This window comes from Chiloscyllium plagiosum, unplaced genomic scaffold (genome assembly GCF_037043375.1).
Source record: "Chiloscyllium plagiosum isolate Xiang-an unplaced genomic scaffold, Cpla_swu_hap1 HiC_scaffold_6, whole genome shotgun sequence".
In the NCBI taxonomy this organism is placed as follows: domain Eukaryota; kingdom Metazoa; phylum Chordata; class Chondrichthyes; order Orectolobiformes; family Hemiscylliidae; genus Chiloscyllium; species Chiloscyllium plagiosum.
Window position 1 is genome coordinate 129,508,097 of NW_028270144.1, and position 25,464 is coordinate 129,533,560.

Below are 25,464 nucleotides of genomic sequence, written 5' to 3' on the forward strand. Positions count from 1 at the left end.
TTGTTTTTTTTTTTTCTTTCCTTACCTGCCTATGGCTTTTTTTTTTTTGCTACAGCACCATTCTGTTTGGTCCTGTAATTCTTCGGAGTCTCTTCTGTCTTTCACCTTATCACAGATGTTCCTTTTGTCCTTGTCCCACCATCTCTTCTTTCCCTACCCCTCTCAAACAAAGATAGCAGCCTCCCTTTCCAGAAACACTGCCTTACCTGCTAAATATTTCCAGCATATTCTATTTTGATCCCAAATCTACTGCACTGTACAATGAGAAGTAACGAGACCCAATTTTACCCAATACTGAAACAGAGTAAATTATTAAACAAAAGCAAAGTACTGTGCACAGTCATCATCTGAAACAAAAAAAAACTGAAAATGCAAGAATGGCTCAGCAGGTAAAATGAACAGCAAACTTATCCATCAAGGCCCACATTGAATTTTCCCAGAATTTATCATGACGGTGACTAAAAAGAGAAAAGTCACCCCGATTCTCCAATCACCATATGGTTCTGTTATTTAATATTTGGATTTTCAGGATTTCAGGACCTTCGCAAATTATGTGTAAATATAATCTTGCATAAGTAAGAGATGCCTTTGGTTTGTTTGTTGGATAGAATCAAACTCCAATATTTATTTTCTTCATTTGCAACCGTACAGGACCAAACTGCTTATGTGACTATGTATATATACAAAGATGTTTTTATGAATAAAGTATATTTTTGAAATCTAAAAAAAAACTTTTGGGTTTTGATAAGGTACCCCCTGTTAGGATACTTGATAATAACTGAAAAGTGTGGTGCTGGAAAAACACAGCAGGTCAGTCAGCATCCAAGGAATAGGAGAATTGACATTTCAAGTATAAGCCCTTCATCGTCAGGAAGGGCATGTGCTCGAAATGTCGATTTTTCCTGCTCCTTGGATGCTGCCTGACTTGCTGTTCCAGTGCGGCTCTTTTCTACTCACTTCCAGCCTTTGCAGTCCTCACTTTCTCCTACTTGGTAAGAGCTCATGATTTCAAGTTAGTGTATTAGCATAGAGGATTGTGTAACAAATAGACTGTTGGGATAAAAGGGACATTTTCAGGATGGCAAACTGACTATTGGTCTGTCACAGAGATCAGCGTTGGGATCACAATTATTTACAGGTATGTTAACGACTTGGGTAGTGAATATACAAAGTATTTGATACAAAATTAAGTATTAGGACAAGTAATGAGTATGACTTCGAGAATACGGATGGACTGTCTTGAGGAGAACTTGAGTAGTTTAGGCCTGTACTCATTGGAATTTAGAAGAATGAATGCGACCTTTATTGAACACGCAAGATTCTTAGGGACTTGACATAGTAGACGATGAAAGGTTTCCTCTCGTGGCAGAATCGAGAACAAGAATCATGGAGTCATGGAGATGTACAGCGTGGAAACAAACCCTTCCGTCCAACTCATCTATTCCGACCAGATATCACAAACCAATTTCGTCCCACCTGCTAGCACCTGCCCCATATCCCTCCAAACCCTTCCTATTCATATACCCATCGAGATGCTTTTTAAATATTGTAATTGTACCAGCCTTCACCACTTCCTCTGGCAGCTCATTCCATACACCTACCACCCACTGTGTGATAATGTTGCCTCATAGGTCTCTTTTATATCTTTCCCCTCTCACCCTAAGCCTATACCCTATAGTTCTGGACTCCCCCACCCCAGGGAAAAGACTTTGCCTATTTATCCTATCCATGCCCCTCATGATTTTATAAACCTCAATAAAGTCACCCTTCAGCCACGACGTTCCAGGGAAAACAGCCCTAGCCTATTCAACCTCTCCCAATAGCTCAAATCCTCCAATTCTGGCAACATCTTTCCGATAGGAAAGAGACCAGAATTGCATGCAATACTCCAACAGTGGTCTGACCAATGTATTGTATAGTCGCAACATGACACGCCAACTCCTGTACTCAATACTCTGACCAATAAAGGAAAGCATACCAAATGCCGCCTTCACTATCCTATCTACCTGTGACTCCACTATCAAGGAGCTATGAACTTGCACTCCAAGGTCCCTTTGTTCAGCAACACTCCTGAGGACCTTACCATTAAGTGTATAATGTAAAAACAATGACTGCAGATGCTGGAAACCAGAGTCTAGATTAGAGTGGTGCTGGAAAAGCACAGCAGTTCAGGCAGATCCGAGGAGCAGTAAAATCGACGTTTCTGGCAAAAGCTCTTAATCAGGAATACTGTATTCCTGATGAAGGGCATTTACCCGAAACGTCGATTTTATTGCTCCTCGGATGTTGCCAGAACTGCTGTGCTTTTCAGCACCACTCTAATCTAGACATTAGTGTATAAGTCCTGCTAAGATTTGCTTCCCAAAATGCAGCTCATCACATTTATCTAAATCAAACTCCATCTGCCAAGCCTCAGCTCATTGGCCCATCTGACCAAAATCCCACTTTGCTGTCCACTACACCTCCAATTTTGGTGTCATCTGCAAACTTACTAACTATACCTCTTATGCTCACATCCAAATCATTTATATAAATGATGAAAAGTAGTGGACCCAGCACTGATCCTTGTGGCACTCCAATAGCCTCCAGTTTGTAAAACAGCTCTCCTCCACCACCTTCTGTCTTCTACCTTTGAGCCAGTTCTGTATCCAAATGGCTAGTTCTCCCTGTCTTCCATGAGATCTAACCTTGCTAATCAGTCTCTCATGGGGAATCTTGTTGAACGCCTTACTGAAGTCCATATCGATCACATCTACCGCTCTGCCCTCATCAATCGTCTTTGTTACTACTTCAAAAATCTCAATCAAGTTTGTGAGACATGATTTCCCACACACAAAGCCATGTTGACTATCCCTAATCAGTCCTTGCCTTTCCAAATGTACATCCTGTCCCTCCGGATTCCCTCTAACAACTTGCCCACTACTGACATCACTCACCGGTCTATAGTTCCCTGGCTTGTCCTTACCACCCTTCTTAAACAGTGGCACCACGTTAGCCAACCTCCAGTCTTCTGGCATCTCCCTGTGACTATCGATGATACAAATAACTCAATAGCTTCCCACGGAGTTCTAGGGTACACCTGATCAGATCCTGGAGATTTATCCACTTTTATGCATTTCAAGACATCCAGCACTTCCTTCTCTGTAATATGGGCATTTTTCAAGATGTCACCATCTCCTTTTCCACAGTAAACACTGATGCAAAATACTTGTTTAGTGTATTCCCCATTTTCTGTAGCTCCACACAAAGGCCGCTTTGCTGATCCTTGAGGGGCCCTATTGTCACCCTAGTTACTCTTTTGTTCTTAATGTATTTGTAAAAGCCCTTTGGATTTCCTTAAATCTATTTGTCAAAGCTATCTCATGTCCCCTTTTTGCCCTCCTGATTTCCCTCTTAAGTATACTCCTACTGCCTTTGTACTCTTCTAAGAATTCACTTGATCTATCCTGTCTATACCTGACATATGCTTGCTTTTTTTCTTAATCAAGCCCTCAATTTCTTTAGTCATCCAGCATTCCCTACACCTACCGGCCTTTCCTTTCACAGGAATATACTTTCTCTGGACTCTCGTTATCTAATTTCTGAAGGCTTCCCATTTTCCAGCTGTCCCTTTACCTGCGAATATCTGCCCTCAGTCCCCTTTTGAAAGTTATAGAGTCATACAGATGTACAGCATGGAAACAGACCCTTCGGTTCAACCCATCCATGCTGACCAGTTATCCCAACCCAATCTAGTCCCACCTACCAGCACCCGGCCCATATCCCTCCAAACCCTTCCTATTCATATACCCACCCAAATGCCTTTTAAATGTTGCAATTGTACCAGCCTCCACCACATCCTCTGGCAGCTCATTCCATACACGTACCACCCTCTGCGTGAAAAAGATGCCCCGTAGGTCTCTTTTATATCTTTTCCCTCTCGCCCTAAACCTATGCCCTCTAGTTCTGGACTCCCCAACCCTAGGGAAAAGACTTTGTCTATTTATTCTATCCATGCCCCTCATAATTTTGTACATCTCTATAAGGTCACCCCTCGGCCCCAGTCTATTCAGCCTCTCCCTGTAGCTCAGATCCTCCAACCCTGGCAGCATCCTTGTAAATCTTTTCTGAACCATTTCAAGTTTCATAACATCTTTCCGATAGGAAGGAGACCAGAATTGCACGCAATATTCCAACAGTGGCCTAACCAATGTCCTGTACAGCCGCAACATGACCTCCCAACTCCTGTACTCAGTATTCTGACCAATAAAGGAAAGCATACCAAACGCCGCCTTCACTATCCTATCTACCTGTGACTCCACTTTCAAGGAACTATGAACCTACACTCCAAAGTTCAGCAACACTCCCTAGGACCTTCCCGTTAAGTGTATAAGTCCTGCTAAGATTTGCTTTCCCAAAATGCAGCACCTCACATTTATCTGAATTAAACTCCATCTGCCACTTCTCAGCCCGTTGGCCCATCTGGTCCAGATCCTGTTGTAATCTGAGGTAACCCTCTTTGCTGTCCACTACACCTCCAATTTTGGTGTCATCCGCAAACTTACTAACTGTACCTCCTTATGCTCGCATCCAAATCATTTATGTAAATGACAAAAAGTAGAGGGCCCAGCACCGATCCTTGTGGCCTAATACTGTCAAAATTGGCCTTTCTGCAATTTGGAACTTCAACTTTTCGATCTGCTCTATCCTTTTCCATCAATATTTTAAAATTAACAGAATTATGGTCGCTGGCCCCAAAGTGCTCCCCCACTGACACCTCAGTCACCTGCCCTACCTTATTTCCGAAGAGTAGGTCCAGTTTTGCACCTTGCCTAGTAGGTACATCCACAAACTGAATCAGAAAATGTTCTTGTACACACTTAACCAATTCCTCTCCATCCAACCCTTAACACTATGGCAGTCCCAGTCTATGTTTGGAAAGTTAAAATCCCCTCTCTCAACCACCCTATTATTCTTACTGATAATTGAAATTGCCTTACAGATTTGTTTTCAGCTTGGTGATTCTCCATCGCTAGATTCAAAATGCTAACTTTGCTTTATTTGCTGAGTTTTTTCCAGCAATTTCTGTTTTTGTTTCAAACCTTCAGCATCCAGTTCTTTTTCTATTGCCCTTATTTATAGATTCCAAGTTAAAAGATCATATGTACATGCAGGCTTTGTACTACATTTTCTGTGTTAAGGAGGGAAAAAAAGGCACAAATCCAGAAACTAATGTTAAGGCATGACTTCACCTAATCAAGAAATTAGTGGGAATGATAAAGGACCCCGCAAACCTGAAAATCAAAAATAAACCTTGAGGAAGTCTCTAGTGAAACCTTAGGGAGGGGGAATATTTTGACCTCTGCTCGTGGGTCTGGCAGCATTTACAGAGAGAGAGTGACCAAATTAATGTATGATCCAGCTTTGTGATCTTTTGGCAGAATTCTAGATCGCAGGACTAACCAATGTAGATACCAATTTTAGCAAAAGGAAATGAGAACCAAGTTTATGATAAATGATTGGAAATCTGCCCTTAGTCATAAAAATTGCACAATGACTAATTGAACGATGTGATCTTCCTCAAACCTCTGGACCACTGTAGGAGGGTGAGGTTGGTGTGAGAGGGTAGGTGACTGAAAGCTCAGACGATCTTGAGGATCTCGTGGGCGGCACGTTGGCACAGTGGTTAGCACTGCTTTCTCACAGTGCCAGAGACCCGGGTTTAATTCCCGCCTCAGGCGACTGACTGTGTGGAGTTTGCACGTTCTCCCCGTGTCTGCGTGGGTTTCCTCCGGGTGCTCCGGTTTCCTCCCACAGTTCAAAGATGTGCAGGTCAGGTGAATTGGCCATGCTAAATTGCCCATAGTGTTAGGTAAGGGGTAAATGTAGGGGTATGGATGGGTTGCGCTTCGGCGGGGCGGTGTGGACTTGTTGGGCCGAAGGGCCTGTTTCCACACTGTAAGTAATCTAATCGTAAGTAATCTAATGAGCAGCCGTTGTTCACTTGGTAGGATGAGGAATGGAGCCAGAAAATCAGCCTTCAAGTCCAATACAAGGACTTGAGGATAAATAATTAAGCCGAGGCAGTACTGAGGGAGTGGTGCTGGAGAAGCACAGCAGGTCAGGCAGCATCCAAGGAACAGGAAAATTGACGTTTCGGGCAGGAGCCATTCATCAGGAGTTCCCTGATGAAGGGCTCCTGCCCGAAACGTCAGTTTTCCTGTTCCTCAGATGCTACCCTACCTGCTGTGCTTTTCCAGCACCACTCTAATCTTGACTCTAATCTCCAGCATCTGCAGTCCTCACTTTCGCCTAGTATTGAGGGACTGCTGCATTGTCAGAGGTGTTTCTTTTGAGTGATACATTTAAGTTGAGGCTGCATCTACCCTTTAGGTCGATGCTTAAGAATCGACTGTCACAATTTTAAGAGAAGATTTATCCCTGTCGTTCTGAGGTCAATGTTGATCCTTCAACCAATGTCTCAGAAGCAGAGTTTCTCATGATTATTGCATTGTTGTTTGTGGATTTTGCTGTGTGCAAATTGCCTGTTCTGACTCTTACATTACAATATTGACAAGAATTAAGAGGTACGTTTTTGGCTGGAAAGTATATTGGGAGCTCTGGTGGTTGGTCAGATGCTTTATAATTGCAAGTCTTTTTTCTTTTTATTGCCTGAGAGATCAGCTAATCTGTAATTGATTTCCCTGCAGTAGTTGGGACGCATCAAAAGCAGCAAATACAGATTTGCAAGTCCAGTTGCAGTCATCATGTACTCTTCAAGTAATAAAACAAGCCTGCAACCAATGCACAGGAGCTCCAACACTAACCATTAATTATCAGCAAGATGCTAGATTACATCAACTGTTCTGGTGAAAATTAGCTATCAGCTGGGCATGCCATTGTGTGGAACATCAAAATATTTCAATAAAGAAGCTGTGTTAACTTGGAAGACATCAAGGATAGATTAAAATTTATAAAAAAAAAGTGTGGCTCTCACTTGCAGGACAGATGATAGAATTTATGATTTTTTTGTCTGTCTTCTGAATTAATTTTATTTTCCACCTTCAATTCAAACAACACCATCCTCCAACTGGTTTTCTCCATTTGACCAGCAACTTCATAATGCTTTTCTCTGATTTTTTGAAGATATTTTCAAATCAAAAAATTTTGGAATATTGTGTGCAATTCTGGCTTTCCTCCTATAGGAAGGATATTGTGAAAGATAAGCGTTCAGAAAAGATTTACAAAGATGTTGCCAGGATTGGAGGGTTTGAGCTATAGGGAGAGGCTGAATAGGCTGTTTTCCCTGGCACCAAGCACGCCCTCCACCTCCTCCAAGACTTCCGTTTCCCCGGCCCCCAATGCCTCATCTTCACCATGGATATCCAATCCCTCTACACCTCCATCCGCCATGACCAGGGCCTCCAAGCCCTCCGTTTTTTCCTCTCCAGACGTCCCCAACAGTACCCTTCCACCGACACACTCATTCGTTTGGCCGAACTGGTCCTCACCCTTAACAATTTCTCCTTCGAATCCTCCCACTTCCTCCAGACCAAAGGGGTAGCCATGGGCACACGTATGGGCCCCAGCTATGCCTGTCTCTTTGTTGGCTACGTAGAACAGTTGATCTTCTGTAATTACACTGGCACCACTCCCCACCTCTTCCTCCGCTACATTGATGACTGCATTGGTGCCACCTCGTGCTCCCGCGAGGAGGTTGAGCAATTCATCAACTTCACCAACACGTTCCACCCTGACCTTAAATTTACCTGGACCATCTCTGACACCTCCCTCCCCTTCCTGGACCTCTCCATCTCCATCTCCATTAATGACGACCGACTTGACACTGACATTTTTTACAAACCCACCGACTCCCACAGCTACCTGGATTACACCTCTTCCCACCCTATCTCTTGCAAAAATGCCATCCCGTATTCCCAATTCCTCCGCCTCCGCCGTATCTGCTCCCAGGAGGACAAGTTCCACCATAGAACACACCAGATGGCCTCCTTCTTTAGAGACCGCAATTTCCCTTCCCACGTGGTTAAAGATGCTCTCCAACGCATCTCGTCCACATCCCGCACCTCCGCCCTCAGACCCCACCCCTCCAACTGTAACAAGGACAGAACGCCCCTGGTGCTCACCTTCCACCCTACAAACCTCCGCATAAACCAAATCATCCGCCGACATTTCCGCCACCTCCAAACGGACCCCACCACCAGGGATATATTTTCCTCCCCACCCCTTTCTGCCTCCCGCAAAGACCGTTCCCTCCGTGACTACCTGGTCAGGTCCACGCCCCCCTACGACCCACCCTCCCATCCTGGCACTTTCCCCTGCCACCGCAGGAACTGTAAAACCTGTGCCCACACCACCTCCCTCACCTCTATCCAAGGCCCTAAAGGAGCCTTCCACATCCATCAAAGTTTTACCTGCACATGCACTAACATCATTTATTGTATCCGTTGCTCCCGATGCAGTCTCCTCTACATTGGGGAGACTGGGCGCCTCCTAGCAGAGTGCTTTAGGGAACATCTCCGAGACACCCGCACCAATCAACCAAACCGCCCCGTGGCCCAACATTTCAACTCCCCCTCCCACTCAGCTGAGGACATGGAGGTCCTGGGCCTCCTCCACCGCCGCTCCCTCACCACCAGACACCTGGAGGAAGAACGCCTTATCTTCCCCCTCGGAACACTTCAACCCCAGGGCATCAATGTGGACTTCAACAGCTTCCCCATTTCCCCTTCCCCCACCTCTTCCTAGTTTCAAACTTCCAGTGCCGCACTGTCCCCTTGACTTGTCCGGACTTGTCCGACCTGCCTAGCTCCTTTTCCACCTATCCACTCCACCCTCTCCTCCCTGACCTATCACCTTCATCTCCTTCCCCACTCACCTATTGTACTCTATGCTACTTTCTCCCCACCCCCACCCTCTAGCTTATCTCTCCACGCTTCAGGCTCTCTGCCTTTATTCCTGATGAAGGGCTTTTGCCCGAAACGTCGATTTTGCTGCTCGTCGGATGCTGCCTGAATTGCTGTGCTCTTCCAGTACCACTGATCCAGAATCTGGTTTCCAGCATCTGCAGTCATTGTTTTTACCTTGTTTTCCCTGGAGCATCAGATGCTGAGGTTTTTAAAGTCATGAAGGGGCGTGTATAAGGTAAATAGACAAGGTTTTTTCCCTTTAGTGTGGGACTCCCTGACAAAAGGGCATAGGTTTAAGGTGAGAGGGAAAACATTTTAAAAAGACCTGGGGGGCAATTTTTTCATGCACAGGTGGTGCGTGTATGGAATGGACTGTTAGAGGAAGTGGTGGAGGCCAGTAGAATTACAATAGGAAGGGTTTAGAGGATATGGGCCAAGTGTTGGTCAGCATGGGTGTATTGGACTGAAGGGTCAGTTTCTGAGTTGTATAATTCTATGACTCTATCTCCTCCTGGAGCAGGAAGGACTTGAACTGAGTCCCCCGGTTCAGTGAATGTGGTAATGGAAGATTGGAAACCATGGCAGAATCAATTATCCAGCCTCTGAAGCTGAGAGATCTGCAATTATTCACAATATAGTTGATTATTTGACAAGCTGCCAGTTTGCTCTGTTAATGGGCGATTAAAGGAGAAGATATTTCAAAACTCCTTGAGACATAGCCTAAGGATCCAGTAAACCTGTTCACATTAGTAAGATTCTAGTCCTTAGCCAATATGCTGTACTGTTAAGGCTTAAAACATTGTTAAACTCAGGACTACCTTCTACATGCATGAGGGCTGTATTAGAGTTCTCTGGATTTGGCTCCATGAAGTGTGAGGATTGGTAAAGACTGCCTTTGTGGCTTCCTCTGCTTGTGGGTTTCTATATTTGTAATTTCCAATGCAGAGTGGAAATCTGAATTTAAAATGTAACACCACTTTATTATTGTATGTAATGCATTTGCATACAGACCTTAAGCTTCAGTCATTATGTTTTAACTTGTTTTTTGATCTTTTTGGTCACCTACAACCTGGAGCTTTTATGATGACATTGACCATGATGGATTTTATATCAGCAAACGAGCCCTCTAGGCATTAAGTAATGATCAAGGGTTAAACTACATGGCATAGCTTAGTCATTCCCCTCCTCCATTCCCCTGCTTCCTATCACCATTCCCTTATAGCGAGTATAATTTATCCCAACATACACATTACTGGCTGCCCGCCCACAAGGATTAAATAGCCTTAACAGTTGCTGACACATCAATGATAGCTATGTGGACAAGGCTCTAGATCGTCATTATGACCTGTTGAAATTTGCCCAAATGTGAACTGTAACAACAACAACTTTTATTTATATAGCCTCTCCTATGTCCTGAAGGTGCAAGGAATATTCTTAAACAAAATTTGACAACTGAGTCAGATAAGGAAATGTCCAAAAACCTATGTGAAGGTTTTGGTAGGTTTTAGAGTGTGCCTTAAAGAAAGGAAGGGAAAGAAATAGAAATGTGAAATTCCAGAGCTTAGAGGGCTAGGTGGTTTCCTTTCCACTTGAGGGAAGAAAACCTGACTCGGGACAGTCATGGGTGGGAATATTTATGAATTTAGACAAGGTGATGAATTGATCTGAATGAAGAAGGTTACCTCTGATTACAACGGCATCTTGATCAGATGGGCCAATGGGCTGAGAAGTGGCCGATGGAGTTTGATTTAGATAAATGTGAAGTGCGACATTTTGGGAAAGCAAATCTTAGCAGGACTTATAGACTTAATGGTAAGGTTCTAGGGAGCATTGCTGAACAAAGAGACCTTGGAGTTCAGGTTCATAGCTCCTTGAAAGTGGAGTCACAGGTAGATAGGATAGTGAAGAAGGCGCTTGGTATGCTTTCCTTTATTGGTCAGAGTTTTGAGTACAGGAGTAGGGACGTCATATTGCGGCTGTACAGGACATTGGGAAGGCCACTGTTGGAATATTGCATGCAATTCTGGTCTCCTTCCTACCGGAAGGATGTTGTGAAACTTGAAAGGATTCAGAAAAGATGTTGCCAGGATTGGAGGATTTAAGCTCTAGGGAGAGGCTGAACAGGCTGGGGCTATTTTCCCTGGAGCGTCAGAGGCTGAGGGGTGACCTCATAGAGGTTTACAAAATTATGAGGGGCATGGATAGGGTAAATAGGCAAAGTCTTTTCCTTGGGGTCGGGGAGTCCAGAACTAGAGGGCATAGGTTTAGGGTGAGATGGTAAAGATATAAAAGAGACCTAAGGGGCAACTATTTCACACAGGATGGTACGGGTATGGAATGAACTGCTAGAGGAAGTGGTGGAGGCTGGTACAATTGCAACATTTAAGAGGCATTTGGATGGGTATATGAATAGGAATGGTTTGGAAGGGATCTGGGCAGGGTGCTGGCAGGTGGGACTAGATTGGGTTGGGGTATCTGGTCGGCATTGATGGGTTTGACCGAAGGGTCTGTTTCCATGCTGTACATCTCTATGACTCCATATAGCAAAATGCCTGATTATGCAAGCGTATGATTGCCATTGATGTTCAGAATCTCTCTACTCCAGCAGCCATGCTTGAACCTGGTGGTAATGTAGTGTTCTGCGATTGCCTCATAAATGCAATTTACCCGACTGTGACTATTCATATCTCTGATATCCATGCCGCCTTTTCAGGAGTGCCTTGGGCTTTAGGGCGACCTCCTTACGTTCTGGATTGCAGGTCCTAAAGTGATCACAGAGCCCAATACTGGATTAGTATACCATGGTGCAAGTTGGGCTGTTGAGCTAAGGTTGTTGAAATGATGGGTACACCCTTTGAAATCCCAGCTGTCCTGTCGCAACTTTTTCTCATTGTATATCGCCTAATAATTTGTTGGTTAAAGGAGGAAACCACTTTCTAGAGCATCCTGGATCTGTTAGGGAAGGGTGTTAAAGGCAGTTTGCAAATAATACTCATTTTTACTTTTTTTTATTCATTCATGGGATGTGGACATTGCTAGCAAGGCCAACATTTATTGTCAATCCCTGGTTTAGTCAACTACATTGCTGTGGGTCTGGAGTCATGTAGGCCAGAGCTGAAAGTGTGTTGCTGGAAAAGCGCAGCAGGTCAGGCAGCATCCAGGGAACAGGAGAATCGACGTTTCGGGCATAAGCCCTTCTTCAGGCTTATGCCCGAAGAAGGGCTTATGCCTGAAACGTCGATTCTCCTGTTCCCTGGATGCTGCCTGACCTGCTGCGCTTTTTCAACAACACATTTTCAGCTCTGATTTCCAGCATCTGCAGACCTCACTTTCTCCTCATGTAGGCCAGACCAGATTTATTTCCCTAAACGACATTAGCAAACCAGATAGGGGTTTTTGTGACAATCAACAACAATTACATGGTCATCATTAGACTCTTATTTCCAGATTATTGTTGATTCAAATTCCACCATGGTAGGATTCGAACAGTCTAGCAATATTAACACTGGGCCATTGCCTACTCTAAATGCAAAGGTGATTACATATTGCTAAAGTTGTGTCTACGTTTTGTCACAATGAGAGGATGTCAAACCAGTCAGGTACAATATGGACTTAGATTTATGCCTGGATTTGAGAAAATATGGAGTCGACCTTGGATAATTAGGGCTGATATTGGAATAGAGGAGATTGTAAATCATTTTTGTGGAAGTCCTGGGAAACGCTACATTCATTCCAAAGAATGAGTGGTCTGAAATAAGGGGCATGGTTGAGATGAAATGATATAAATGGTAGAGAGCAGGAGAAATCTTTTTATGTATGATTTGAGGGTGGGGAACACAGTATTCGTGTGGCTTATAGCAGAGAGAGATCCTAATTTCTAAAGCAGTCATATTGGAGTTTAATTCATTTTCTCTTGCCACTGATTCTGCTAGACCAGCTGAGTTTCTCCAGCATTCTATCTGTCAGATACAAACAATTGGTCATAAGTAACTGAAGAGCAGGGAATAAAGTGAAATGGAAACAGAATGGCTCGTGAGACGAGCACACTTTTTTTTGGAGGATAATTGCTATCATTTTAGGACCAGTAGTCTGTTTCTACATGTGCATTTATCAAGGTACCCTAATCACTTGGAATACAAAGGGGAAAGCACTTTTCTGATGTCTGCATGACAGTCATTTCTCTTGTTATCACTGAATAGTCCATTGAATATTTCTCATCTAATATCAATATGTAATCACCTCCACAGAGATCAAAAGATGAGAAAAATCAAATACCCATCAAAATAAAAGCTCTTTAGAAAAGATTGGGCCTTATACTTGTAAATCTTTATCATTTTTCTAAAGTGATGTTGACTCTCATGCTGGCAGTTTGATTTTTTTTTGACAGAAGCTTCCGGTCTTCCTAAAATTGTTTTGATGTGAATTTTCTTAATGATTTCTAATCTTGCTATGTATGAGCTGAACAAAGAAAGGGCTCATATTTAACATTGGCAAAAATAACCTTTTGTGTTATGAATGTGTCTTGTCGGCTATGAAAGGCCATGTTTACTTTTCAAGATCATTGCCTTTTTAGACACTACATTGGCTAGGGTCCATCACCTGTTTATAACCCTTCAATTCAATGAGTCTGTTACAGTAATTGCTTTTTAATATACGGATTTCAAAAAGAATATTGATCCTTTTTCAATGATTTAATACCCAAGCTTGCGAAGAATCTAGAATGTGGAAACATGCTTATGTGGAAAAATTTACATGTTTCTGATCATGAACTAGAACTTCTTTATTGCAAGATCTATAATAACAACAGAATAAATCTTAGTTCAGTTTAACTCATTGCTGTGAAAGTAAGGAGAAACTGGATAGGCCTTTCTCACTTGAGCATACAAGGTTGAGGGTTGATATTTTTATAAAGATGCAACAGGGTAGATTTTACAATTGGGGAAGGGTAATTACGATGCTGTAAGACGGGATCTGAGGAGCATAAGTTGGGAGCATAGGCTGTCAGGGAAGGATGTCGTGGAAATGTGGAACTTTTTCAAGGAACAGATACGACGTGTCCTTGATATGTATGTACCTGTCAGGCAGGAAAGAGATGGTCGTGTGAGGGAACCTTGGTTGATGAGGGAGGTTGAATGTCTTGTAAGGAGGAAGAAGGAGGCTTACATAAGGTTGAGGAAACAGGGTTCAGACAGAGCATTGGAGGGATACAGGATAGCCAGAAGGGAGCTGAAGAAAAAGAGCTAAGGGAGGGCATGAAAAATCTTTGGCGGATAGGATCAAGGATAACCCAAAGGCATTTTATGCGTATGTGAGAAACATGAGAATGACGAGAACGAGGGTAGGTCCGATCAAGGACAGTAGTGGGAGACTGTGTATTGAGTCGGAAGAGATAGGAGAGGTCTTGAATGAGTACTTTTCGTCAGTATTTACGAATGAGAGGGACCGTATTGTTGAAGAGGAGAGTGTGAAACGGACTGGTGAGCTAGAAGAGATACTTGTTAGGAAGGAAGATGTGTTGGGCATTTTGAAAAACTTGAGAATAGACAAGTACCCCGGGCCTGACGGGATATATCCTAGCATTATGTGGGAAGCAAGAGAGGAAATTGCAATACCGTTGGCAATGATCTTTTCGTCTTCACTGTCAATGGGGGTGGTACCAGGGGATTGGAGAGTGGCGAATGTTGTGCCCCTGTTCAAAAAAGGGAATAGGGATAACCCCGGGAATTACAGGCCAGTTAGTCTTACTTCGGTGGTAGGCAGAGTAATGGAAAGGGTACTGAGGGATAGGATTTATGAGTATCTGGAAAGACACTGCTTGATTAGGGACAGCCAGCATGGATTTGTGAAGGGTAGGTCTTGCCTTGCAAGTCTTATAGAATTCTTTGAGGACGTGACCAAGCATGTGGATGAGGGTAGAGAAGTGGATGTAGTATATATGGATTTTAGTAAGGCATTTGATAAGGTTCCCCATGGTAGGCTTATGCGGAAAGTCAGGAGGCATGGGATAGAGGGAAATTTGGCCAATTGGATAGAAAACTGGCTAACCGGTCGAAGTCCGAGAGTGGTGGTAGATGGCAAATATTCAGCCTGGAGCCCAGTTACAAGTGGAGTTCCACAGGGATCAGTTCTGGGTCCTCTGCTGTTTGTAATTTTTATTAATGACTTGGATGAGGGAGTCGAAGGGTGGGTCAGTAAATTTGCAGATGATATGAAGATTGGTGGAGTTGTGGATAGTGAGGAGGGCTGTTGTTGGCTGCAAAGAGACTTATATATGATGCAGAGCTGGGATGAGGAGTGGCAGATGGAGTTCAACCATGCCAAGTGTGAGGTTGTCCATTTTGGAAAGACAAATAAGAATGCGGAATACAGGGTTAACGGTAGGGTTCATAGTGAGGTGGAGGAGCAGAGGGATCTTGGGGTCTATGTTCATAGATCTTTGAAAGTTGCCATTCAGGTGGATAGAGCTTGTAAGAAGGCCTATGGTGTATTAGCGTTCATTAGCAGAGGGATTGAATTCAAGAGTCGTGAAGTGATGTTGCAGCTGTACAGGACTTTGGTTCGGCCACATTTGGAGTACTGTGTGCAGTTCTGGTCGCCTCACTTTAGGAAAGATGTGGAAGCTTTGGAGAGGGTGTAGAGAAGATTTACCAGGATGTTGCCTGGAATGGAGAATAGGTCGTACGAGGATAGGTTGAGAGTGCTAGGCCTTTTCTCATTGGAACGGCGAAGGATGAGGGGTGACTTGTTAGAGGTTTATAAGATGATCAGAGGAATAGATAGAGTAGACAGTCAGAGACTTTTTCCCTGGGTACAACAGAGTGTTACAAGGGGACATAAATTTAAGGTGAAGGGTGGAAGGTATAGGGGAGATGTCAGGGGTGGATTCTTCACCCAGAGAGTGGTGGGGGCATGGAATGCGCTGCCTGTGGGAGTGGTAGAGTCAGAATTTTTGGTGACCTTTAAGCAGCAATTGGATAGGTACATGGATGGGTGCTTAAGCTAGGACAAATGTTCGGCACAACATCATGGGCCGAAGGGCCTGTTCTGTGCTGTATTGTTCTATGTTCTATGTAAAATCATGAGGGGCACACAAGGTGAATAGCAAAGTCTTTTCCCTCGGGTAGCAGAGTTCAAAACTAGAGGGCATATTTTTAAGGTGAGAGGAGAAAGATGTCAAGGGGCCTGAAGGGCAGCTTTCTCACACATGATGGTTTGTTTATGGAATGACCTGCCAGAGGAAGTTGTAGATGTTAGTACAGTTGCTACATTTAAACGGCACTTGGACAAGTACTTGAATAACAAAGGTGTAGAGGGATATGGCCCAGAGGGATAGAGGCAAGTGGGACGAGTTTAATTTGGAAAACGTGGTCGGCATGAACAAGTTGGACAATAGCGTCTGTTTCTGTGCTGTATGACTTTGACTCTTTAATGACAATTTAGAGGAAAGATCTTTTAATGTCTGGATTTGTGACTTGTGGTAAATTTGTTTTCGACATTTGGGTGATGCTTGCTTTTGTTGCCCATCACTAATTGCCGTTGAGGTGTTGTATACTGTCTTCCTGAATTACTGAAACCTGTCCCACAATTGTGTTGGTAGTGTTATGACTGTGACTGGGAGAATAGAACATAGGAGCAGTAGGCTGTTCAACCAGTCAAGTCTGTCCCACCATTTGTTATGATCATAGCTGAGCAAATGTTTCAATACCTGTTACCTAGCCCTTTCCCATTACCATTATTCCTGCCTTTTAAAACAGCCTCTCTGGTAGAGAATTCCAAAGGTTCAGTAGAACAAATTCTCCTCATCTCTGACCTGAGTGACAGCCCCCTTTTGTCTTTTAAATTTTTTAAATATTGTCCTTTCGTTTTAGACTCCCTGACCAGGACATCTTACCTGCACCTGTCCTGTCTATTTCTATAAATATTTTTTTGTTTCAGTGACCTTTCTAAATGTCAAATATCCTTGAATATTCAGACCCCAGTCCTGGTCACCATGCTGCCATAGTTCTGTAATGGCAATTGGATCTCTTTGTGCTTTTTAGGTTATCTGTTATAACTTAGGCACATTCACATGAAGTGCCCTTAAATGTGGCATTTTGACTTAATTCCACTGTTCCCCTGTTGAACCATTTAGTAAAAATGTTAATTCAGTGTCCAAAGTAGCCAGTTGCTCCTCTTTAGCAAAACCAAAGGAAATATAATCAGACTTCTACTCACTCCCCCACTCACACCCAAAGGAAACAATGGTTTGATAAATATCCAGTTGTAGAGGTGTTGTGTGTGTCCCTACCTCTGGGTTAGATGGTCCAGGTTCAAGTCCCACCTGCTACAGAAGTGAATTGTGACATATCCAAACTGATTAAATCTCCTGTTCTGATTACAATCAACTTGGATTTGAGTTGTTGAGAATTGGTTATTGTCACAGTCCAATACTTCAGATATGGAAACACAATTTCCCAGAGATGCTTTCTAAGGAACAGCTTCTGGCGTGTCTGCCTTATACACTGCCATCTGGATATGCAAAGCAGAATTCTAAGTCCATAAAATGGGTTGCTAAGGCAATCATTTACATTAGCCCTTAATCCAGTAATAAATTCCTCCTCTATTTCTTTTTTAAAGTGCTTGTCAAGTGTCACTTGATTTTCTGATTAAAAACAGCACACACTGAACATTTTGACTTCAAGAATTTTATAAGTGGAATGCAGTCCACATCCTGTGGAATACAACTTCAAGACATTATTATTTTTAATCCCAAAAATGTCCAAACAGTTCAATCTCTTCCATCCTCCTTTTCACATGATCCTTTTAAATATAGATGTGTATTCTCAATGGAAGTTTCACGATTCTGCCTTGATGATTTTGTATGACTAGAAATGGAACCTGCAGGAGTTGCTGTTTTCATGCTATCCTTAAGTCATGGAGGTGGTTGGTTCGAGAGTGCTATCAACTTAATAAGTTACTGCATTACATCTTGTAGCTGGAACACACTACAATACAGAGGTGAACTGGTGGAGGGAATGAATGCTTTAAGGTGGTAAAAGGGATGTTGTTCAAAATGATTTCTCATGGGTGTTATTAACGTCCACAGGTTAGTAGGGAAACTTGTCACACTGATGTGCCTTTGTAGATAGTTGAAAAATAATTTTGATAGCTGGAAATGAGATACTCACTCACAGAATTCCCAGCCTCTGACCCCTTATATAGCCGCAATGTTTCTGGTCAATAATGACGGCCAGGATGTTCCTGGGGGTATCAGTTATGATAGTGCTGTTGAATGTTGATAAAAGGTAGATACATCACCCCTACTAGATGGATTACAACTCAGGGATTTGAAGGAGACAACTGAGGAGATTGTAGAGGCATTGGTGATCTTTCAGGCACTACTGGAGTTGGGGAGAGTCCCAGAAGACTGGTTAATGGTTACAACACCCCTGTTTAATAAGGGAGGGAGGCCAAAAATCGAAAACTTGTAGGCTGGTTATCCTAACCTTAGTCTGTGGTAAAATGTTAAAGTCCATTATTAAGGAGAAGGTTGCAGAATACTTGGAAGTGTAAAATAGGGCTAAGTCAGCATGATTTCATTAGTAGTCTGTTAGAATTCTTTTGAGACAAATTAGACAAGGAGAGCAAGTGGACGTGATCTATTTGGATATCCAGAAGACTTTTAACAAAGTGGCAGGAGGCTGCAAAATAAGATAAGAGCCTATGGTGTTAGGGGCAAGGTACTGGCATGGATAGAGAATTGGCTGACAGGCAGAAAGTTGGGATGAAGGAGGAAGTTTCAAGATGGCAACTGGTGACGAGGAGTTCTGTAGGGGTCAGTGTTGGGATCACAGCTATTTATGTTGTACATTTAATGATGTGAATGCAAGAATTGAGGGTATTGTTGCAAAACTTGCAGATGACACAAAGGTAGTGTTGGGATGATTGCAAAAGGACTTGGGCAAGTTAGAAGAGTGGGCAGAGAAGTGGCAGATAGAATACAATGTGTGAAAGTGAGCTTTTTGGTAGGAAGAATAGAGGCTTAGACTATTTTCTAAATGGGAAATGTCTTCAGAAATCTGAAGCACAAAAGACGTGAATCCTAGTTCCTGCAGGTTCAGTTGGCTTTTAGGAAGGCAAAGGCAATGTTAGCATTAATTTCAAAAAAGCTGGAGTACAGGAGGCTGTATTTGGAATATGTGAGCAATTGAAGGCTTTGTATCTAGGGTAGGATGTGCTGGCCTTGGAGGTTCAGAGGAGGTTTACACAAATGATCCTGGGGATGAAGGGCATGTCATATCAGGAGGGGTTGAGGACTCTGGTCTGTACTTGATGGAGTTTAGGGGATAAGGTGAGATCTCATTGAAACTTGCAGAATGCTAAGAGATCTGGATAGAGTGGACATGGATACATTTCCATTATTGGAGAATCCAGGACCCAAGAGCATAGCTTCAGAGTGAAAGGACCACCCTTTAGAACTGAAATGAGGAGAAATCTCTTCGTCCAGTGGGTTTTGAATCGGTGGAACTCATTGCCGGAGAGGGCTGTAGAGGCCAAGTCATTAAATGTATTTAAGACACTGGTAGATAAGTTCTTGATTTCTAATGGGATCAAGGGTTATCAGAAGAAAGCAGGAGAATGGGGTTAAGAAAAGGGGTTATCAGTCATGGTCGAATGGCGGACCAGACACAATCAACTGAATGGCCTAATTCTGCTCCTGTATCTTACTGTCTTATCGTCTAAGATGGTAAGAGTTTAGTTGACGATTGTAATTTCCTGGCACTTCTTTGATGTAAACGTTACTTGCAACAATCAATCTAAGTCTGTCAGTTGTTCAGACAATTCTGTGGATGTCAATCTCCGCGGATTGTGAATTTGACTGCAGTCCTCAGTGTGTGAACCTCTTTTATGTTGATGAAGCAGCTGAAGATGGCTAGATCTCAGAGACTGTCCTGAAGATTTCATGTAATAATGTCATGGAGCTGATTTTATTTTACTTTCAAAATCTATAACCAACTTATTTTGTGCTATTTGGATTTGTCACACTATCTTATGGACAAAATAGATCTGGGATTTCTCCACACTTTGTTAAAGTTGACCTGTTTTACATCAACATGACCAGTGGTGTGTCTAGTTCTGGAGCAACAATCCTTTCGTACTGTACCTAGATTGGTGAGGTTATATCCTTTGCCATATCCAGTGCACTCATTTATTTCTTGGTGAATTGAATTAGCTGAAGGTTGCTATATATGATGCTACGGTTGCTGCATTTTAGCTTCTTCAACTTCTGAATTTCTTTTAGTTTTAGATTTCTGTAGTCCTGGTCTGTCATTCTGTTCTTACTCCGCTAGTCTGGGAAAGGTGGAGTGTAATTTGCTGAGCCATGGGATTACAGATTGTGAATGGATTAACTGTGTTGTTGCAATTGATTATCTAAGCATTCCTGAAATTTTGTAATGACTTGGAGTCATAGAGTCAGGGAGATTGTACAGCATGGAAACAGAGCCTTCGGTCCAACCAGTCCATGCTGACCAGATATCCCAACGCAGTATAGTCCCACCTGCCAGCACCCGGCCCATTTCCCTCCAAACCCTTCCTATTCATATACAGATCCAAATGCTTTTTAAATGTTGTAACTGTACCAGCCTCTACCACATCCTCTGGCAGCTCATTCCATACACGTACCACCCTCTGTGTGAAAAAGTTGCCGCTTAGGTCTCTCTTATATCTTTCCCCTCTCACCCTAAACCTATGCCCTCTAATTCTGGACTCCCTGATCCCAGGAAAAGACTTTGCCTATTTACCCTATCCATGCCCCTCATAATTTTGTAAACCTCTATGAGGTCACCCCTCAGCCTCCGACACTCTAGGGAAATTGGCCTCAGCCTGTTCAGCCTCTCCCTAGAGCTTAACTCCTCCAATCCTGGTAACATCCTTGTAAATCTTTTCTGAAACCTTTCAAGTTTCACAACATCCTTCCGATAGGAAGGAGACCAGAATTACATGCAATATTCCAACAGTGGCCTAACCAATGTCCTGTACAGCTGCAAAATGACCTCCCAACTCCTGTACTCAAGACTCTGACCAATAAAAGGAAGCATACCAAACGCTTTCTTCATTATCCTATCTACCTGCGACTCCACTTTCAAGGAGTTATGAACCTGCATTCCAAGGTCTCTTTGTTCAGCAACACTCCCTAGGACCTTACCATTAAATGTATAAGTCCTGCTAAGATTTGCTTTCCCAAAATGCAGCACCCCGCATTTATCTGAATTAAACTCCATCTGCCACTTCTCAGCTCACTGGCCAATCTGATCAAGATCCTGTGTAATCTGAGGTAACCTTCTTCGCTGTCCACTACACCTCCAATTTTGGTCTCATCTGCAAACTTACTCTTATGCTCACATCCAAATCATTTATGTAAATGAAAAAAGGTAGTGGACCCAGCACTGATCCTTGTGGCACTCCACTTGTCCCAGGCCTCCAGTCTGAAAAACAACCCTCCACCACCACCCTCTGTCTTCTACTTTTGAGCCAGTTCGGTATCCAAATGGTTAGTTCTCTCTGTATTCCGTGAGATCTAACCATGCTAACCAGTCTCCCATGGGGACCTTGTCGACGCCTTACTGAAGTCCATATAGATCACATCTCCCGCTCTGTTACTTCTTCAAAAAACTCAATCAAGTTTGTGAGACATGATTTCCAACGCACAAAGCCATGTTGACTATCCCTAATCAGTCCTTGCCTTTTCTAAATACATGTACATCCTGTCCCTCAGGATTCCCTCCAACAACTTGCCCACCACCGAGGTCAGGCTCACTGGTCTATAGTTTCCTGGCTTGTCCTTATCACCCGTCTTAAACAGTGGCACCACATTAGCCAACCTCCAGTCTTCTGGCACCTTACCCGTGACTATCGATGATACAAATATCTCAGCAAGAGGCCCAGCAATCACTTCTCTAGCTTCCCACAGAGTTCTCGGGTACACGTGATCAGGTCCTGGGGATTTATCCACCTTTGTGTTTCAAGACATCCAGCACTTCCTCCTCTGTAATATGGACATTTTGCAAGATGTCACCATCTATTTGTGGGCGGCACGGTGGCACAGTGGTTAGCACTGCTGCCTCACAGCGCCTGAGACCCGGGTTCAATTCCCGCCTCAGGCGACTGACTGTGTGGAGTTTGCACGTTCTCCCCGTGTCTGCGTGGGTTTCCTCCGGGTGCTCCGGTTTCCTCCCACAGTCCAAAGATGTGCAGGTCAGGTGAATTGGCCATGCTAAATTGCCCGTAGTGTTAGGTAAGGGGTAAATGTAGAGGCATGGGTGAGTTGTGCTTCGGCGGGTCGGTGTGGACTTGTTGGGCCGAAGGGCCTGTTTCCACGCTGTAATGTAATGTAATCTAATCTAATCTAATTTCCCTACAGTCTATATCTTCCATATCCTTTTCCACAGTAAATACTGATGCAAAAAGCTTGTTTAGTATCTCCCCCAATTTTCTGCGGCTCCACACAAAGGCCACCTTGCTGATCTTTGAAGGGCCCTATTCTCTCCCTAGTTACCCTTTTGTTCTTAGTGTATTTGTAAAAACCCTTTGGATTTTCCTTAATTCTATTTGCCAAAGCTATCTTATGTCCCCGTTTTGCCCTCCTGATTTCCCTCTTAAATATACTCCTACTGCCTTTATTCCCTTCTAAGGATTCACCCGATCTATCCTGTCTGTACCTTACATATGCTTCCTTCTTTTTCTTCCTGCTTCTACCATCATTTTTCAGGCAATGAGTTCCAGATACCATCACCCTCTGGGTGAAAGAAATCCTTCTAAACCTCCTGCACGTTTTAACCTTTAAATTTAATGCCCCAATCGTTGACTTCCCAGTCTGACAGGTCTTGACAAAGCCGTGTTGACTGTCCTTCGTTTAATCCTTGCCTCTTCAAGTGAAGATTTAATTCTATCCCTCTGAACTTTTCCCAGTAGCTTCTCTACTGGTGATAACAGATGATGCCAGACCTGTTGAGTATTTCCAGCACCTTGTTTTTATTTCAGATTTCTAGGATCCACAGAATTCTGCTTTTATTTCGGTCTACTAGCATATTTGTTGCCCTATTTGTTTGTCAAACTTGCCTTCCTCCAGTCCTACATCCCTTGGGATGGGCAAGGCTTCTTGATCGGAATAGTTACCATTTTCTGTCTAAGCAAAGACCTTTTTGAAAACTGGTATTTTTGGCTGTCTCGCAGTTGTTAACCGAGCATGCTGGCATACTTTCACCATTTTAAATCCCTCTTAATCTATTTTAAAATGATCTTCTACAACAGTTATCTTTAAATACTACATGAATGATCAGTGAGCTACACTTCTACATAGTTGTAGCTGTGTGGTACTGAGGCAGATAACTTATTTTTGTTAATTTGGAAAGAAAAAAGCTTTTACTAATAGCTTTTTGCTATATTGTTCTTCTTATCTAGAAGTGGATTTGAAAACATCTTTTCTTGTCCCCAGAATCCGAAGACCAAAGCTGAGATTGAGAAAATGCTACGCGATGGGAAGAAGAAAGAATTGCGTGATCGCCTGTGCTGCAGAATGACATTTGGGACTGCGGGGCTGCGGTCTTCCATGGGTGCTGGTTTCTCCTACATTAACGACCTGACAATCATACAATCTACTCAGGTGAGCTTTTGGGTCAGATTCTAGAATGAAGCCTAGCTTTGATAGACCATAAGTTATTAGCAAGTTTTAAGAAGATTTGCAGTGTAGGTTGAGGTTCTGCATGTAGGCTTGCTTGCTGAGCTGGAAGGTTCATTTTCAGATGTTTTGTCACCATACCAGGTAACAATTTCAGTGGGCCTCTAACCAAAGCACTGCTGGTGTTTCCTGCATTTTGTTTATATGTTTGGGTTTCCTTCGGTTGGTGATATCATTCCCTGTTCTTTGAAATTGTTCACCACAGGAAATGACATTACTAACCCAAGGAAACCCAAACATATAAATATAATTCAGGAAACACCAGCAGTGCTTCGTCTGGAGGCCAACTGAAGATGTTACCTGGTATGGTGACGAAATGTCTGAAAATGAACCTTCCAGTTCAGTGAGCAAACCTACATCCAAAACCATAAGTTGTCTTTTGCATTTAGGAATCATGGTGGTTAGTAATGAAACATTATCACGAGACAGCTGAAGTATATTTAGCTGAAAGTGCATCAAGGTTTTCTCTCACACAAGGAAAATAAACTATTTGAAACAGTCTTTATTTTAAAATCCAGAAATCAAGGTTCAACTGCTATCTTCAACAACCTTTCAGATACACAAACCTCAGTGAAGGGTCACACTGTTTCCATTTTAAAGTTTCTCGCTCAGTGGGCACAGCTCTACAAGGTTTTTTTTTCTGACAAACATCTGCATTCATTCAACGCAATCTTCTTCAGTTAATGTTTCCATGAACAAGCTGCTAATGCAGCTCACTTACTCCTCAGCACGTGTTCCTTAAACTTATACGTTCAGCAGCCTGTAAGGTATATTTCTTCTGAAGCCATTTGTTTCTGGAGCTTTTCTCTTACTGACTTCTGGGTCACTTGGGACAACTTTTCCTCTGTCTGACTGTTTGTTTGTTTGTTTGTTTGTTTTAGAGACTGATTAACTGTACTGCTGATGTTACAGGACATCTCTCTGACCAGCTTTTCTCTGAGAGGAGCCGAGACACAACCTTCCAATGGTTCTGTCTTTTTAAAATAACTTTTCTGCCTCCATCTCATTCTGCCATATGATACCAACAGCCCAGTTTATTTTCCTCTCTCCTCTACTTTATTTTCTAAAGTACTGAGTAAAATTCTCAAGAGGCTTTATTTTTCAATCCCCATTTAAATTGATATAAACCACTTTCAAGACAACCTGTCATCGCTCTCTGAACTCGAATGAAACTAAGGTTATGTCTCCTCTTAACACAAATTAAATTTAAAGCTATACATGGCTTTGTCCACATTAACTAACTATTTTACTGACCTGGCTTGATAGATAGTTAGTTTTAATTTTGCAGCTTGGTTGCCATGGTGGTCATCTACTGAACACATTCAAAAGGTCATTACACATTAAAAAGAACAAACCATCTTACACTCTACTAAAAACTAGTTGAAACAGTTTTAATTTTATTACAAATATGGGAAATAATGATTTCAATCCTCTTTTCATCAACAAGAACCTTGCTGCTCCATGGATCATAACGAAGGTTCACCCTGTTTCCACTTTGAAAGCTCTTAGTACAGCCATGCCAATTGAGCATTGTTTATTTCCAGCAAGCCTCGACACTCGTTGCTAACATCTTTCGTAAATATTGCTCCGACACCCTTTTGAACAGACTGCTAATATGGCTGAATTGTTCCTTTAAACACCTCTTCCACTCCTTTTCCTGGAATTTCTTTCTTTAAGAGTATAAACTGTGCTGCTGATGATACAGGCCTTTCTTCTCTAAAATAAATTTTCAAATGCATTCTCTTTGAAAGAAATCCTCTCACTTGCTGAACTTCTAAGGGGAACTGTATGTGTCATCAGAAGAAGACTTCATGTTAACTGCTTCTGTTAACCAGGACT

The 25,464-nt window shown here is 42.8% G+C and overlaps 1 protein-coding gene across 2 annotated transcripts in view; it reads left to right on the forward strand.

Moving 5' to 3' along the window:
- pgm2l1 (phosphoglucomutase 2-like 1) overlaps nt 1-25,464 on the forward strand; it is a 159,197-nt gene that overhangs the window by 17,756 nt on the left and 115,977 nt on the right. For both annotated transcript variants that reach the window (XM_043692556.2, XM_043692558.2), the window contains one exon: nt 23,383-23,550. In XM_043692556.2, coding sequence (XP_043548491.2) covers nt 23,383-23,550 — 168 coding nt within the window. The remainder of the gene's footprint in view (nt 1-23,382; nt 23,551-25,464) is intronic.